The 16,283-nt window shown below is 40.7% G+C and overlaps 1 protein-coding gene across 1 annotated transcript; it reads left to right on the top strand.

Annotated features, from left to right (window-relative positions):
• The first annotated feature begins 1,971 nt into the window (after positions 1–1,971).
• ptdss2 (phosphatidylserine synthase 2) lies at positions 1,972–16,089 on the top strand. Its single transcript, XM_027004077.2, has 12 exons — positions 1,972–2,942; positions 3,827–3,928; positions 4,998–5,080; positions 7,477–7,544; positions 8,063–8,197; positions 8,286–8,336; positions 9,710–9,823; positions 9,992–10,110; positions 13,041–13,155; positions 13,717–13,862; positions 14,164–14,349; positions 15,397–16,089. Exons 1-12 carry the CDS (start codon positions 2,722–2,724, stop codon positions 15,554–15,556), a joined length of 1,500 nt encoding a protein of 499 aa, XP_026859878.2. The 5' UTR covers positions 1,972–2,721; the 3' UTR covers positions 15,557–16,089.
• The last annotated feature ends 194 nt before the right edge of the window (positions 16,090–16,283 follow it).

Raw genomic sequence — 16,283 nt, forward strand, 5'->3', positions numbered from 1 at the left:
TATTGATTAAACATACGTAATTACATTAAATTGATGGATATAACGGTGTTACGCCAGGTAGGTGGATAAAAAACAGACCACGGATCTAACCACCTGCACTGCTTTTGACACACTAAGAATGCCATTAAATTATATTCATACTTCAGTTATTCACACTGTTATTCTGGATGCTTGTGCACTGGTTGGGCTCAATTTGCATTTAGAAAGTATCTTCCAGTGCAAAGTATCCCTATGCAAGCACATGGACAGGTTACCCTGCTCAAATGACGTTGAAATAATTCCAGTAATACTAATGGATAATCAAACCTATGCTCTATTTATTTCTTCATGTTTTTATGAAATTAAATGCTTTGTACTGTCTCAAGACAAAAATAGCAGAAATAAATTAATGGAAAAATGTTCTATTTGAGAAAACATAACCTCCAAGTTGACTTGCTTGGGGAATTTAAAAGTTAAAATATTTGGCTCACAGCAGGACTTTTAAAATGAAAACTATTACAAAGTTTTATTATAGAACCTGGGGTTTCAATTCCATATACAAACAAGTTTTTTTTTTCTTCTAGTAGTCATGCACAACCATCATACTCTATTATTTCTGCTCTTTTAAAACTACCTTCCTACAAGACTTCAATTAAACCCTGTACTTCCGTCTCATCTTCCACGGCGAAGCCTCTCCCATGTTTCCCATGTCTTTCTTCCGCCAATTATGTCACCATCTATGCAGCTGCATTTATAAATTCATTTCCAGCAGCTTTTGTCAGTGTTAGTGATATCATTATATAGTTATTAAGTTTCTCTATTTTATTTTTCTTACACGCATTTTCCTCAGCTGTATTTGTGAAATAACTTCATGCAGTTTGTTATCCAAATAAATATAACTATAGATTTAAACACCATTGCACAAGTCAACGTTTCTTAAAAGGCTTCTAAGAGTTAAGTCTTTAAGCACAAGATTTTCATAAAATTTAAGGCATTAAGTATTACATTAGCTCACAAGGAATTTGAGTTTCCACTCATGCCTCTAACCTGATGGAGATTGTTCCAGAAGTCTCTATGTAAAGCATGTGAAGGTGGATTGAGGGCTTTCATATTCTGATGCTTCTGAGAAAGGCTGTGGGGGTGCACTCCAAAGGTCTCTATGGAATACTGAATTATTTGTGCTTAGTAAGTACAATCCAGGTGGCCAAGGGTGGGCTGAAGACAGTCAGAGCATTCAAGGACAAAGGCTCATGCACATCGCTATGCATAAGAACACAGGTGTATCACAACAGAAATTTATGAGCATTATGTCATGAAATAACACTGACAGCATGTTAGTTTTGTTATCAAGTATCAGCAAAAATGTCAATACGTCTACAAGCCTTTTTCATAGTTCAAAACTAGCATAGATAATGTCTATTTGAAATACATTAATATGTGAGAATGTATATTTTCTAAGAATCTATTACATTAAGTTAATTAGCAAACTAAACACAAAATGTAACATTTAAGACATGTGAAGCAAACACTCATTTACATTCAGTCAAGCGTAGCTCTGGCAACAAACTGAATCAATACCGATCCCCCAATGTGAAGTACTGCAGTAGAATATTACATATATTTTTTGTGTTAGTGGTTAATCTATTTTTGGAAAGAAAATGGAAACAGACCTATTACTACTTATTAATAGAATATTACCATAACTCTTCAAGACCTACTATTGACAAAATTAATAACAAAAGATTTATTAAGATACAAACCAATCCAAGTCAGTCAATTAATATAATTAATCTTTATCAGACAGATGGCAAAGAATATGTCAAAAATACTTAGAAAAAAGTTACAAGGTTTCTTTATAAGCTCTTATTGTCTGTGTTGACCGGCTGCACAAAGCCTGCGTTATTCTAACGCTCTCTACTGTACTTGAATGCCCCTCAGTGGTTTTAACAAAGGGAAGTGACGTTAAAACGCGCGACATTATTATTTTTTTTTTCCTAGTAGTCAGTCAACGGTAGGCGTGCTGTACATTGGTACTATTGGCAACCTGGTCATTTAAAGGAGAGCCATCGAGAGAAGGAAGGGTGTGTGCTGTTTTACTTATGATACAAAGTAATAGTAAGCAGTTAGGTACAATCTTGCTGCATATTACGAAGCAGAAATGAATTCGTGAGAGTTTTGCTTATGCAGTTTGTTAGCCAACTAGCATGCTCGAAGACCAGTGTGCCTGATATTAATCAACTTAATCAACAGTGTAGTTGACTTTGGTTCAATGTCAGATTTTTAGTGACCGCTAGCTAGATGAGTTGATCGCTAAGGTGATCCTGGCGCTCAACGGTTAAGCGCGAGAGCAAAGGGCTGACGAAGTAACACTATAGCTGCCGTTTTTATTTGGAACATTGGCAGTTGCAGAATAAGACGCCGGCGAAATAATTTAAAAGACCGAGTTACTTAGGTTAGCTAGTTAACTAGGTAGCTAGTTAGGGTAACTAGAATACCACGACTGTCTGGAGTGTCTTGTGGGAATGTTTTGTCAAGTTTGGTAACATCTTCGGTTAGTCGTGGCGACTCGTAAGCCTGACAGGTTTATCTGTAGCGACCCTAACTTACATTCATCATACGAATTCATCGTGGTCGCGGCTTCGCGTGTCTTCAGATCGCCGTTGCCGGGTGGTGTTGTTAACACGGAGAATAATATTTTCACTGACGCCGTCCTCATATTAGAAGTGACCATTTCGCAAGGATATGGCAAAAGCTGAGTCGAGGCGAAGCGGCATGTTGCTCGTTACAGGCAAATCTGCCATGGATGAGCAGGTCACTAACGGGTCAGCCGACCTGTGCGTTACTGGATCCTCCCACGACGCAGCTAGCAAAGCCAAGTCTGCTAAATTGGCCACACGTGAGAGTATGTCTCGACTGACCACAGAAAGCGAGGTGTTTGACGATGGAACCAACACTTTTTTTTGGTGAGTAAGGTTTTTATACTATTTGTATTATCCAAGCTTCTTCTTTAGGGCATAAATTTGCCTGTTTAGAAACGAACTGGTGACTTCCTTCGAAGCAGTGACAGTGTACGCATTACCTAACCTATCACTAAAACATGACCATAAGCACAATAAGAAAGGACGAGGCGTTATCTTAATTATGGCTATTAAAGGACGTGGCGTGTTTAAATATACTGCACTACAACATCGCATTGCACTGCCCATCGCAACATCGTGTTGCATGCTTTACCTCAGCTATAAGGGTTAGGCTACTACCTTAGAGGATGCTATTTTCGGTCCGTACTGTCAACGTAACCTTTCGGACTGCAGTTCAGACAGGCAAAGAACATTGCATTTTTAACCATATGAGCATTTTTACTCATATACAGTTACGTTCCTATTCGTCCTCTTCATTCGTCTGACATGAGGTGGGAATAATGAGGTTGCTATGAGGTAGTACAGCTGTGAGACAGTGAGCCAGTAGAGACTGCCTCCGGGAGCTTCAGAGCATCAATGCTTTGACTTTTTTCCTATCCTGTCTCCTCAGGAACACTGAACTCAGACCTTTTATAGTCTTTAAGGTGGACAGATGCAGCAGTGGTGGGGTTTGGGTGGGGGACGACGACATTGAGCCAAGTGCAACCATGTGTATGAATGTTAAGTATGTGCCTTTAAGGGCCATTACCTGCTTAATGAGTTATTAGGTGATGAGTGTTGTCATTGCATCATTCAAAAAGTATGCCAGGAGTGCATGTGAGAGTGAGCTTCTCTATAGTACAGTCTGTAATGGAGTGACACAAAACCTGAAAATCACAGCAAGTCAACAATTAGTGAATAACTGTTGTATCTCTGTCTCTCTTCTCCAGGAGAGCACACACCCTCACTGTGTTGTTCATACTGACATGTGCTTTGGTTTATGTGACACTACTGGAGGAAACGCCGCAAGATACAGCTTACAACACTAAGAGGTATGTGCATGTATTTGTGTGGGAGAAAGAGAAACACACATACAGGACTCAGTGTGCATGCCTGTGTGCATACCTGTGTGTGTGTATAAACACTAATGTTCTTGGCATGTGTGTTTATGCAAACACAAGATCATGATGGTGTTAGTGTTACCCTGACCTAGAGGACTAGGATCGATAAGCTCCATTAGGTTACATGCTCTTCCCTCAACATAGATAGCAGGAAGAGTACATGAGTCTATTAAATACTGACACACTACATTGTTCGCCCTTTCCTAGAGGTGGTTCCTTCTCTCAGCTATGGGTGGAGCTATAAGTGAAGTAGATGCAAATAGCGCTAGTTTGTGTGCGGGGTTAGGATTTCTCCTGAGAAGGTGGCTCCTAGCTAACAACATTCTTTGTTCAGTGTCTGTTGTAGGTTTTGGCGGGGAGTGTACTGTGAAACCAGACTCATGAGCTTACATTCTAACTACTGAGTACTGAGAAACTGTACTTAGTTGTGTGGTTGTGACCATTCTCCTTATGTCCTGATAAAAATAGATTAGGGCACATAATGAAATGCTGACTCCTTTGATGTGGCCCTTTCTCACACTGCATGATTGATGCTATGTAATTAGGAAAAGCAAAATTGTTATTGTGTAATCTGGACCAGTGTTTTGCAACTGAGTCTTTGTGACCCTTCTAATAGTCTACATTGTTTCTCTCTTATCTCCAAACATGTCAGAAGCAAACTGGCAACAACATGGAATTCCTGATACAGGTGCACTGTAAATTATAGCAAAAATGTGAACCATCTGGTTCTGAAAACCTGTTTTGTATGGTAAAAGAAATATCAATGCAAAAAGCAAAACAAAGCTGCCTCAAATTAAAAATCTTAGAAAAAACAATACTGGACAAAGTAGATCCCCTAATAATAGAAACCTGGAATTACTTTGCATGGATCTCCCAGGTGGCTCATGAATCCATTTTTGTGATCTAATCTTCAGGGCACATGTGCACACGCAGTGCACTCTACAGCTAGCTGAACATGTTGCAATGAGATTTTCAGTGGGAACATGTGTGTGTGTTTCAGAGGGATCGTGGCCAGTATTCTGGTGTTCCTCTGCTTTGGAGTAACGCAAGCCAAAGACGGTCCTTTCTCACGACCACATCCAGGTAAGAGCAGTAGAGGACAACTGATCCCACTGTTAACAGCACCTTCACTCTAGCAGAGGTTCTGTTCCAGCTCTCAGTGTGCATGCCATGTTACATGTTTTTGTGTCAACTGTGTCTTGTACTGTGGGTGCAGGTCTAGACACAGACTGCCCTCTCTCACTATAATGACTACTGACACTGGGATCAGCAGGGCCCAACACACACACACACACACACACCCTTCTGACACAAATATAAGCATGTCTGTAGACCACCGTTCTATAAATACTGCTGCCTCATCCAAATTAAAATATGACAAATTGGTTAACTACAGCAACTGGGGCATTCTCACACACACACACACACACACACACACACACACACACACACACACACACACACACACCATAGCTCAGAGGAAGAAAATCTAGGAAGAAGTGGGAGGCAGGGTTTGAGAATTCAAAGGGATCCATGCTGAGATATTGCTGAGTTTTCATAGAGATTTCTAATTGTTTTGGTCTCCATAAAAGGTCAAAGAGATCCTCTGCTGATCCTCACTTTTTTTATTAATATTTCACTTGGATTGTTCTGTTATTGTTGCTAGATGGTTGTTTACATTTTACACAGTTGAAGGTGACTCCAAGGGAAGCTTGGTTAAGGTTTTACTTCACATAATCATTCATTGTTCTGTCATCAGCTGCTCTTTGTTAGGCTGTCAGATTTATATGTTGCTGTGAGATGTTCCAAATAGTGTGTTTTGCATTCTGTGGTTTACTGCTTTTTGTTCTTTATAGTTCTTGAGTCTTTAGGTTGGTTTGAATCCCAACAGCAACGCTTCTGGCTAAAACAAACAGGCATTTAATCCCTGCCAGATACATATATATGGTGTTGAAGCATATCAGTGAGGTTCACTATCAGCAGTCTCACTCTGCCTGCTGGACCAGTGTTCACTGTTGCCACTTGCATTAAAACTAAAGCCTGCCCTTTAATTCAGTGTATGTTCCTGAGAGAAACCTGAATGTCTAGTTTCTCAAGGATGATTCACTCTATTTTCTCCATGATTTTTCCTGGGTGAATGGAGAGTAGTTATTAGAGGACCTTCTAGAACCTGTTTCCAGTGCTAGCATGAGTGAAGGAGGCAAGCAGTATAGCCCATGAGACACACCCAGGTTCCCTGCCAGGGAGCTCCTGAAAGAGGCAGCGAGGGTTGTAGCAAATTGCCATGGTTCTAGGGTGTCATGGGATGAGGAGTGGAAAGGTATCTCCCTGGAGCCCAAAATAAGGGCTTATTTTACTTGGGCACCAACGTGGTAACGCGGCAGCCTGTGAGACAAGACCAACTCTGGAGGGTTGAAGAGACAGAGGCTTTGGCTAGGCACACACCAGACCAATACTGAAGAACTAACACTAACTGTGCGCGACTCATGATCGCCTACCATCAGCTCACTGCTGCCCATCGTCGCCTATCTGTGTTTTCGCTCAGACACACCAGACTGACTGCAACTGATGAATGACGTGCATGTATGTTCTGCACCTGCAAAAAAGAACATAAACCAAATGAGAAGCTATGTTTCCACAAGATGCAAGCTTCTGATAAAGAGTATACTGAACTCTAAGTGACGCCCAAATTGCATACGGTAACATAAAATATTCTGCCTGTTTTCTAGATAGTTAGCACAACAAAACTACATTCGGTATTGCAAAATATAATGTTAGCCTTGCACACTGCCTCGGTAGATCAAGCCACAAGGTGACAAAAACCCTTGTCTGTTGTCTTTCTTCATCATGCTTCTTAAGTCATATTTGGACTGAACAATGGTGTGGGACACACTGCACTGATTATGGGCGAAGGTCAGCCACCAACGCCTTTCTACTCGATGGCTGATAGTTTGGTCAGTGTGTCCCTAGACTTAGAGCAGGAAGGGCCAGAGACAGGTGTAGAGGGAGGCACCAAGCTAAGAGGCATAACGCACAGCTCAGTCATTTCAGTATACAATCCACTGTTTGAGTGTTTGCAGCTTTACAAACTCACACCTTTTAACCTTTCATGAGTTGATTATTTCCAATCCACATTAATGTTTCTAAATGCTGTGTTTATTAAAAGATATTGATTATCCACTGAATAAGGGTTCAACTCCATTTTATTGTATTTTTAGCAAAGTCGCACAAGCGAGGTCCAGTATCCATACTTGAGTAATGATATTTGTGTGAGTATGGTACATATGAGCTTGTGTGTGGATGAGTACTGTGGTTCATGGGTGCTTCTGCGTGAATGAGCACTGTGTATGGTGTATAAGTTCTTGTGTGTGGATGAGTACTGTGGTACATTAGTGCTTGTATGTGGATTAGTACTGTGGTGTATGGATGAAGAGAGTTGTGTGGAGCAGCCGGCTGATGTTTGCCCTCTCTGCTTTCAGCATACTGGCGCTTTTGGCTCTGTGTCAGTGTTGTCTATGAGCTCTTCCTCATCTTCATCCTTTTCCAAGTGGGTTTAGAGACGCACCTTTTTGCATATACACACACAAATGTATATACTTTTATACATTTCATAAGTTGTAAAATAAAATATATGTTTATATGTTCATTCAAAATTACTAGGGGTGTAACAATACCTTTTCAGGATCAAAATTATTTTCTGTTCTGAGTTCAAGATTCAGTTTGATTTCAAAATGCATTGATTCTACATTGCTCTAAGTATATCCCACACAGATTGGTGTGGCTCATAAAAATACAGCACCTCAAATGAAACGTTATATATAGTGTATGGTAAACCATTGTATGACACCAATAGTTATTTTTTTCATTTGTTTATGCTGAAATCTGAAAATTATTTAAAAAATTGTTAAATCCCTAAAAACTACTAATGCTATTCTAAAGCAAATATTCAGTACCCAAATGCATGTTACAGATTTACACTTGATTCTTTGCATATTTTAACACTTTTTTTTTTCTAAAGTATAGACAAATAACTTGATAGGTAATACTTTATGCACCATGTTTCAGACTGTGCAGGATGGGCGATTGTTTATGAAGTACATTGACCCAAAGCTGGGTGTCCCTCTGCCAGAGAGGGACTATGGAGGAAACTGTCTCATCTATGATCCTGGAAACACTACTGACCCCTTCCACAACATCTGGGTATAGATCACCCACACACACCCCCACACACACACTATTAAACACATATGAATGCAAATTGATTTGTTAATTTGTTGCTGTTTTGCAGGACAAGATGGATGGCTTTGTTCCTGCCCATTTCCTTGGCTGGTATATTAAGGTCAGTTTGTGTCTGGCTGTTTTTTAGCCAAGTGTTTGTGTTGACTGCACTCTGGGGAAACCCTTTTTTAAACTTTTTACTTCATATTGGTCTTGAAAACACCTAAATGGTTGTCAGTAATATTTAGTGTCTTGTTTCTCTGGATCTAACAGTGCATATAAAAGGAAGTGAATTGAACACTAATGCCGCTGTTACATGCAAGTTATACCACGGTTACAGTGGGATATTTGATACAAAGTTTGTAAGTTGACTGTTGACATATTAGATATAAGATATTCTTACATCGTTATCTGCCAAGAAATATTTCATAATAAATGGAACATTTTATTTTAAAGAAATTTTCTTCAAGCATTAGCCGCAAGCTCCATGGACTACATTAGAATACTCTGGTGGTAACTGAGAGCTAGTTGGTAGATTTGGTAGATATACTCTATAATGTCATCATAAGTGCTTGGTAACAGCAGCATCACAACACTTGACTGGCATCTTTTGGCTGATTTAACAGTGAGGGCGGGGGGTTATTTGAGTATTTTATCATTGGACAGGGAATGTCTGAATGAATGAATGTCTGACCACTGGTTCACCAATTGTATTGTACTTTAAAAAATTTTTTAGGCACAAACACAATGAGTAGTGCCGAACTGTCATACAAGTCATGCACAGCTATTCTTCATGTAATAGCTATATGAACTAAATAATTGTCTATTTGCTACTTTTGAATATGTAAATTAGTTTGAATACATACATTTGAATTTGTGTGGATATATAAAAAATGTTGTAGTCATGCAGCAATAATCCTATTAGAATCTGATCAGTCTGATTTAGAATATGATCTGCAATCTGATCTTTAAATGACAGTAATCATTTAAAATATTTTTCCATTTTCTAAAGCAGTCTGTCTTCCTCTTGGCCTACATTAGTTTTAGTCATGTACCACCTTGCTCTGGCAAGTTTTTTTCTTTAGGAGAAAGGGGAAATGTTTTAATCAGGCTACACTCCAACTCCCCTACACTCCAACACAGACTATCAAAGTACAGTACCATATTACAACCAGGCAATCTCCATTTAACTCCCTGGAGCAAGTCGCTATCATAAAACTAATGAATTAGTCCTAGTAAACAGAGCAGGTACATGAGGCGAGGCAAGGGAAATTTAATTATGTAGAGCACTTTTCATGCACATTGACAATTAAGTCATCACATAAAAAAGTTATATTACAAACTTCTCATTCCAAGATCTGTGATCTCTCAGGTGGTTGGCTGCATATAGTGAAATAATCAAATTATGGAAAATAAGAATCCAGTTCACCATTCATTTACACTTATTGAGCATATGTTTGAACTTTATTTTCTCTCTCATTCTCCATCTGTCAGACACTGATGATCAGAGACTGGTGGATGTGTATGATCATCAGTGTGATGTTTGAGTTTTTGGAGTACAGTCTGGAGCACCAGCTGCCTAACTTCTCTGAGTGCTGGTGGGACCATGTGAGTCTGACTTTCTCACTTTTCCGTTATTCTTCACCTCACACTTTTCATACATTTGATGTTTTGTATGGTCACCTGTGTCCAAAATGTGTTCTCTCTCTCTCTCTCTCTCTCTCTCTCTCTCTCTCTCTCTCTCTCTCTCTCTCTCTCTCTCTCTTTCCCTCACAGTGGATTATGGATGTGCTGGTGTGTAATGGTTTGGGCATATATTGTGGCATGAAGACACTCGGCTGGCTTTCTATGAAGCCATACCAGTGGCAGGGCCTTTGGAACATTCCCACATACAAGTAATAACAGCATTATAATTTAAAGCACCCCCTTGTGTATCCCAGTGAACTCCACTGGATTATTGTACACATTTTAAACCCTTTGCAATAATTTTGAACTCTATTCTGAACTCTATCAAATTATTGTTCATGTATACAGACAAGGGGGCAACCATTACATTTGCATTACATTTGGCACAACAGAGGATTCCTAAATGCCTCATGAAGCTGAGCTGGTTCCCTGTACACTCCCTTTGTCTAGTACCACCATCAGGTTACATTTAGAATTTAACATACTGAAATAATAACATAATGAAATAACACAATGAAAATGTCATTCAAATATGGGTATATCTGCAATAAGGAGTTGAATGTTCACTGTATTACTGCCTGTTGATTTCAGTACTTCTTTAATACTACAATAATACTTTAAATACTACATTTTACTAACTTGTATAAAGGAATATAGTCTTCAATAGAAGTACACTGCCTAGCCAAAAAAAAAGGTCACCACCTAGATTTAGCTAAGCAAATAGGTAAGAGCCTCTCATTGGATAATTACTGCATGAGTGATTATGTTTCAGCTGGCAACAAGTCATTTAACCCTAACTGATGCAGTGAGTAGCTTCTCATTTGTTAAACAACCATGTCGAAAGACATATCCTGTGGTCGTGGAAAAGATGTTAATCTGTTTCAGAAGGGTCAAATTATTGGCATGCAGCAAGGAGAGAAAACATCTAAGGAGATTGCTGAAACTACTAAAATTTGGTTAAAAACTGTCCAATGCATTATTAAAAAGTGGAAGGACAGTGGGGAAAAAAATCATCTTCGAGGATGGAATGTGGTTGGAAAAAAAGAAGGGTAAGAAGAGAGGTGGCTGAAGTGATGCACCCATCATGCCTAGTGCCTACCGTACAAGCATGCAGGGGCAATGCTATGATCTGGGGTTGCTGCAGCTGGTCAGGTCTAGGTTCAGCAACGTTATGTGCCCAAAGAATGAAGTCAGCTGACTACCTGAATATATCGAATGACCAGGTTATTCCATCAATGCATTTTTTCTTCCCTGATGGCACGGGCATATTCCAAGATGACGATGCCAGGATTCATCGGGTTCAAATTGTGAAAGAGTGGTTCAGGGAGCATGAGACATCATTTTTACACATGGAATGACCACCACAGAGTCCCCATTGAGAATCTTTGGGTTGTGCTGGAGTGGACTTTGCGCAGTGGTCCAAATCTTCCATCATCAATACAAGATCTTGGAGAAAAGGTAATGCAACTCTGGACAGAAGCTTGTGGAAATGATGCCACAGCGAATACGGGCCATAATCAAAGCTAAAGGCAGTCCAATTAAATATTAGAGGTTTTTTTTCCTCGCCAGGCAGTGTATTTTGAACATTGTCAAGCAGATAGTGTGCCATTTTATTTGAATAAAAACGATGGAGATAAAAATTTAAATGGACTCAATGGACTCTAATGTCAAACCAGTGCTTTAAGAACTACACCCAGGTACTTTATCTAGTACATAGGTGTACCTGATGGGCTAGTGTATGGTGTTCATTTGGGGTCTGGAGCCAGCTTTACTCCTTCAGCTGGCTCAAAAGAATTTTGCTCTGCTACATATGTCATATGTCACACCTGTCTGGTTTCTGTGCACAGTGGAAGATGGGCTATCAAAGCAGTTTCCCTGAGGCAGGGCTTGGGGAATTGGGGGATGGTGGCTTCAGTAGATAGCAAGCAAACAATCTAGCTGGTTGGCTCCATGGAGGTCTACCTGTTTGCCATCATGGAGGACAAGCACTCTTCAGTATAATCAGTGAACTGCTCCATCTGACAGGACAGAAAGCAGGCCACTGGATGCTTCTGCTGTTGGAAATGGCCCAGGAGTCCTTGGTGTCAAGCAAAGCTTCCACTATTCTAGTGGGTCCAGTTTGACTCTATAGAGGCCAGACCTTCTGTCTTATGTGAGGATTATACTGTGGTACTTGAGCCCACCACGCCTTCCGCATGACCCCTGAACCATGGACAGAAGTGCAATTTTGCTGCAGTACCTTGGCTACCATCTCTTGAGAAAAGAGTGCAAGAGACGTTTTTCACAAAATGGAGATATAATTCATCTGTGGACACAGTTTTCATGTTTTTTAACCATATAAAACTCTGTTGTGTAAATGTTCTTGAAGCTTGCTGGTTAGTCTTAGCCGGCCCTGGCACTGTTCTCTTTTCTTGGCAGTAGAGCAAACTACCTCCATCTCCTGGTGCCTGGCCAGGCTTCTTTTTTTGGCAGATATGCATATGAGTATAGACTGGCCATGCTGAATCTGTGGCTTATATAGTCAACCCAGATGGGCTGTGGCAGGTGATGCAATAGTCAGAGTAGATTCCACTTGTTGGAGAATAAAGGAACATTCTTTTAATATATTTACTGCACCATCAGAAATAGTTAAAGTTGTGAAGGATGTGATGTAATGTGAAATAAATATAAAGAATTATACATTCACCAGGCTGCTCTTAATCCATCAGTGACACTTATATTTGTAAAAAATCAGGAACAGTTTTGTGCCTGACAAACATAGTAGGTCATCTCCCAACACACAACCATGTTACACAAACATGTTAATGTTATTGTTGTGTTGGCTGGTTTGTTCCTCATATAATGTTCACATTATGATCCTGTGGTCAAAAACTGAAGGAATGTGTATAGAAGCTAGCTGGAGACTATGCATGGCATCATATAGAGTCTAAAATAGATGTACCTAATAAAGTGGCCAATGAGTGTAGTTATAATGTGGATTATGTATAATAAAGTGACCAGTGAATGTAGTTATAATTTAGGTTTTTCTAATAAAGTGGCTGGTGAGTGCAGATTAGGCTCTGATTGTATTTCTCTGGCCCAGTGTGATGTCTCCACTATAGAAAAATTGCACGTCATTTTGTGTGTGTTTTTTCAACAGGGGAAAGATAAAGCGCATTGCATTCCAGTTTACCCCTTACAGTTGGGTGAAGTTTGAGTGGCGGCCTGCCTCTAACCTTCGCCGGTGGCTGGCAGTGCTGGGCATCATCTTTATGGTGAGTGTGAGTGCATGTCTGCAGGAGAGAAGGACATTACTCGTCCCTAAGTTCTGCTCAGAAGAACAGGCTTACTCCTAAACTCTTAGTCTAGATGTAAGCCAATCACATCACATTAACTTTCCACCAGCCCTGTCTATTCTGTTTTCAGTCATTGCAAAAACAAAGGAGAATTACACACTCTGCGTAGCTGTGCCTCTATAATTAGCACATTGTCCCTGCTTCGAATGACGCTTTTGTGCTGTAACATGATTCGTTTCACACACAGATACAGAATAAAAAGAGCAAAAGAAAATGTTATACCGCCATGATCAGATGGTTGAGTAGATAGGATTTGAACTCTTATGACATTCTTAAACAAAGAAGTACATTTTTGTATTAGGATTTTTACAGATGTGTGATACACATTGCTACCACACTTAATGAGAATTTACAAAGGACTATAGACCCTTGTGTGGAACATTAGCAAAGGAGTATAAAGCCACAGGTGTGTAAGACAAAAGTGTCATTGCATCATTACATTTATAATTAATCAGCATTTCTGTGTTTGCCTCAATCTAGTTCCTGCTGGCTGAGTTGAATACGTTCTATTTGAAGTTTGTGTTATGGATGCCCCCGGAGCATTACCTGGTGCTGCTGCGTCTTGTCTTCTTTGTGAACGTGGGTGGAGTGGGCATGAGGGAAATCTACGACTTCATGGACGACCCGTCAGTCACCCCCTCAACATTTACTTCTTCCTCCTTTTACTTGTAGTAATCGGTGTCTTTTCCCCTTTTTGTGCATGTCTGTGCTTTCACAAGTCTCACTGGGTCATTTGAATTTGAATTATACATTTTGCAAAAGAAAGTATACTGACTGTGATTTGCTTTCTCATTGCTTCTCATCTGCTGGTGTGATGTGAACATATTTATTCCGTGTGTAGTTTTAGCCGCTTGCCTGTTTGTAGCTGCATACACCTACTGCCCTTTTCTGAAAAGGTTTGATGCTGAATTTTTCATCACACTTCAGGAAGTTCCATAAAAAGTTGGGTCAGCAGGCGTGGCTGGCCTCGGCCATCACAGTGACGGAGTTCCTAATCGTGGTGAAGTACGATCCCAAAACCATCATGCTGCCCATCCCCTTCTTCATCACTCAGTGTTGGATCCTTGGCCTCGTCCTCATCCTCACCTGGACGCTGTGGCGTTTCTTTATCCGGTGAGTGTGTGAAGTAGAGGGGGGTGAGGCAAACCCCTCTTTCTGATCTCATTTACTCTAGTACAGGGGTCCCTATCTGATCCTACAGGCTCATGGCCAGGTCATATTTTTATGGTGATCAGCACTTTACATACCATAATTACCTGGCTGAGGTGTGTTGACAACTCGGAAATAATCACACTGGACTGGCTGGTGGTCCCTGGGCTCTCGATCAGAAACCTCTGTTCTAGGATAAGCATGTCACAAGAAAAGAATGGCACACACCACAAACACCTGCACACATATACAAAAATTGTGCAGAGTATTTTTTATTCGCTCTGTGTTTGAGGTTTTGAATAGGTCTTCTTGTAGTTGTGCTTGTTTGTTTGTTTGTTTGTTTGTTTATATCCTGATTTCTAATTTCCTTTGTCTGTTTTGGGGCACTGGGCTACTGTTCTGTGCAGTGTGTGTGTGTGTGTGTGTGTGTGTGTGTGTGTGTGTGTGTGTGTGTGTGTGTGTGTGTGTGTGTGTGTGTGTGTGTGTGTGTGTGTGTGTGTGTGTGTGTGTGTGTGTGTGTGTGCTGAGCTGATGGTGTCTCTCTCTCCCTTGTGTGTGAGTGTCTGTAAATGTGGGTGTCTGTGTATCAGCAGTAATGTCCATTTGCAGTGAGAGAGAGGCATAGAATGAAAGTTGACTGAGAGCTGACATCACACTCGTCTTGTCATTCTCACTGGGCTGCTGCCACCTGACCACATCTTCCCTGAACACCTGTTTAGTTTTCCTTCTTTCTTTTTGTTCCTGTCTCCTTCTTCCTAAAATGTCTAGTTTAGCAGACATTTGTTGTTTAGCAGTGGCAATGCAATTTTTTGACAGTAGCCACTCCCCAAACACTGTGAGTCAGACAACTACCTATCGGCCTCTTTGGCGCACCCTCATTCTCTGTCATGGCCACAGCCCTTGTTACCATGGTGATGATGCCTTGGGCACAAATGGTTATATGGCCAGGTGGCTGTGTGCCTGAGCATGCGTTTGTGGTCAAATAAGTGAGGGCATTTACTTTGTTTACAGAGACATTACACTCCGTTACAAAGAGACGCGGAGGCGCAAACAGGAGAGCTCAGCCGAGCGGGAGATGTCGCCCAGCAGCAACGCTAACAACCCCATCACGGCCTCTGGCCGCAGCAAACTCAACGGCAGTACGGACCCCATTCGACAGCGGAAGGCTTGAAGGAAAAGGAAGCATAACACTCGCTGCACAGCGGTGACACACTCATAGTCCACACACTGCAATTTGTAAGTGGGGGTGGTTTTGTGTGTCTGCGCCAGTGCGTGTGTATGTCTGCCTGCCTTCCTGTGACTGGACAAACCATTCCAATGCAGACTCACTGTTACATACACTGGTGGTGATGGGTGCCAATCATTTATACTACATAGCTGGAAGGCTTCCTTCATTATCTATCAGAAAATAATTGTGCTTAATATTGTTACACTGATAGTTTTTGCTTGATTATTGTTTAGAGCTGTCAAATGCTGTAACCTGCTCTAGAGGACCGAGCATGACAACTCTGAAAGAGGTGTGGGGGCTGGGGCTGGGGGTGGAGTGGTGTGGAGAAAGTATTGTTGTTGCTCTGTTTTTTCTGGTTGCCTTACAGTCCATTTTGACTGGACCATTCACACTCTTAAATGCGACTCTGCTTCCAGAGACCATAGGGAGTTTCTTTTGAGAGGTGTTTTTTTTTTTTTTTTTTTTTAATCTTTTTGCTGCTATGCAATAAGACATTATTGTCATTAGAACTAGTTAATAGAATTGAACTCTACTCACACATTAACTACATTAACTTCAGGCTTTAAAGATCTTTGTGCCAGAGTACTGCTGTTACACAGCTCTACAGCTGCTTGAGACTGGAACACACATGCCTGCTCACCCACTCAACAACACCACTGCGTGTTCTGTT

This window comes from Electrophorus electricus, chromosome 2, assembly GCF_013358815.1.
Source record: "Electrophorus electricus isolate fEleEle1 chromosome 2, fEleEle1.pri, whole genome shotgun sequence".
Classification (NCBI taxonomy): Eukaryota; Metazoa; Chordata; class Actinopteri; order Gymnotiformes; family Gymnotidae; genus Electrophorus; species Electrophorus electricus.

Bases quoted from the DNA above. Each gene is read 5' to 3' on its own strand.
- ptdss2 (XM_027004077.2), top strand. From the start codon at position 2,722: ATGGCAAAAGCTGAGTCGAGGCGAAGCGGCATGTTGCTCGTTACAGGC. The intron at 2,943-3,826 runs GTGAGTAAGGTT...TCTCTTCTCCAG, and splicing joins GGAACCAACACTTTTTTTTG to GAGAGCACACACCCTCACTG. The intron at 3,929-4,997 runs GTATGTGCATGT...TGTGTGTTTCAG, and splicing joins ACAGCTTACAACACTAAGAG to AGGGATCGTGGCCAGTATTC.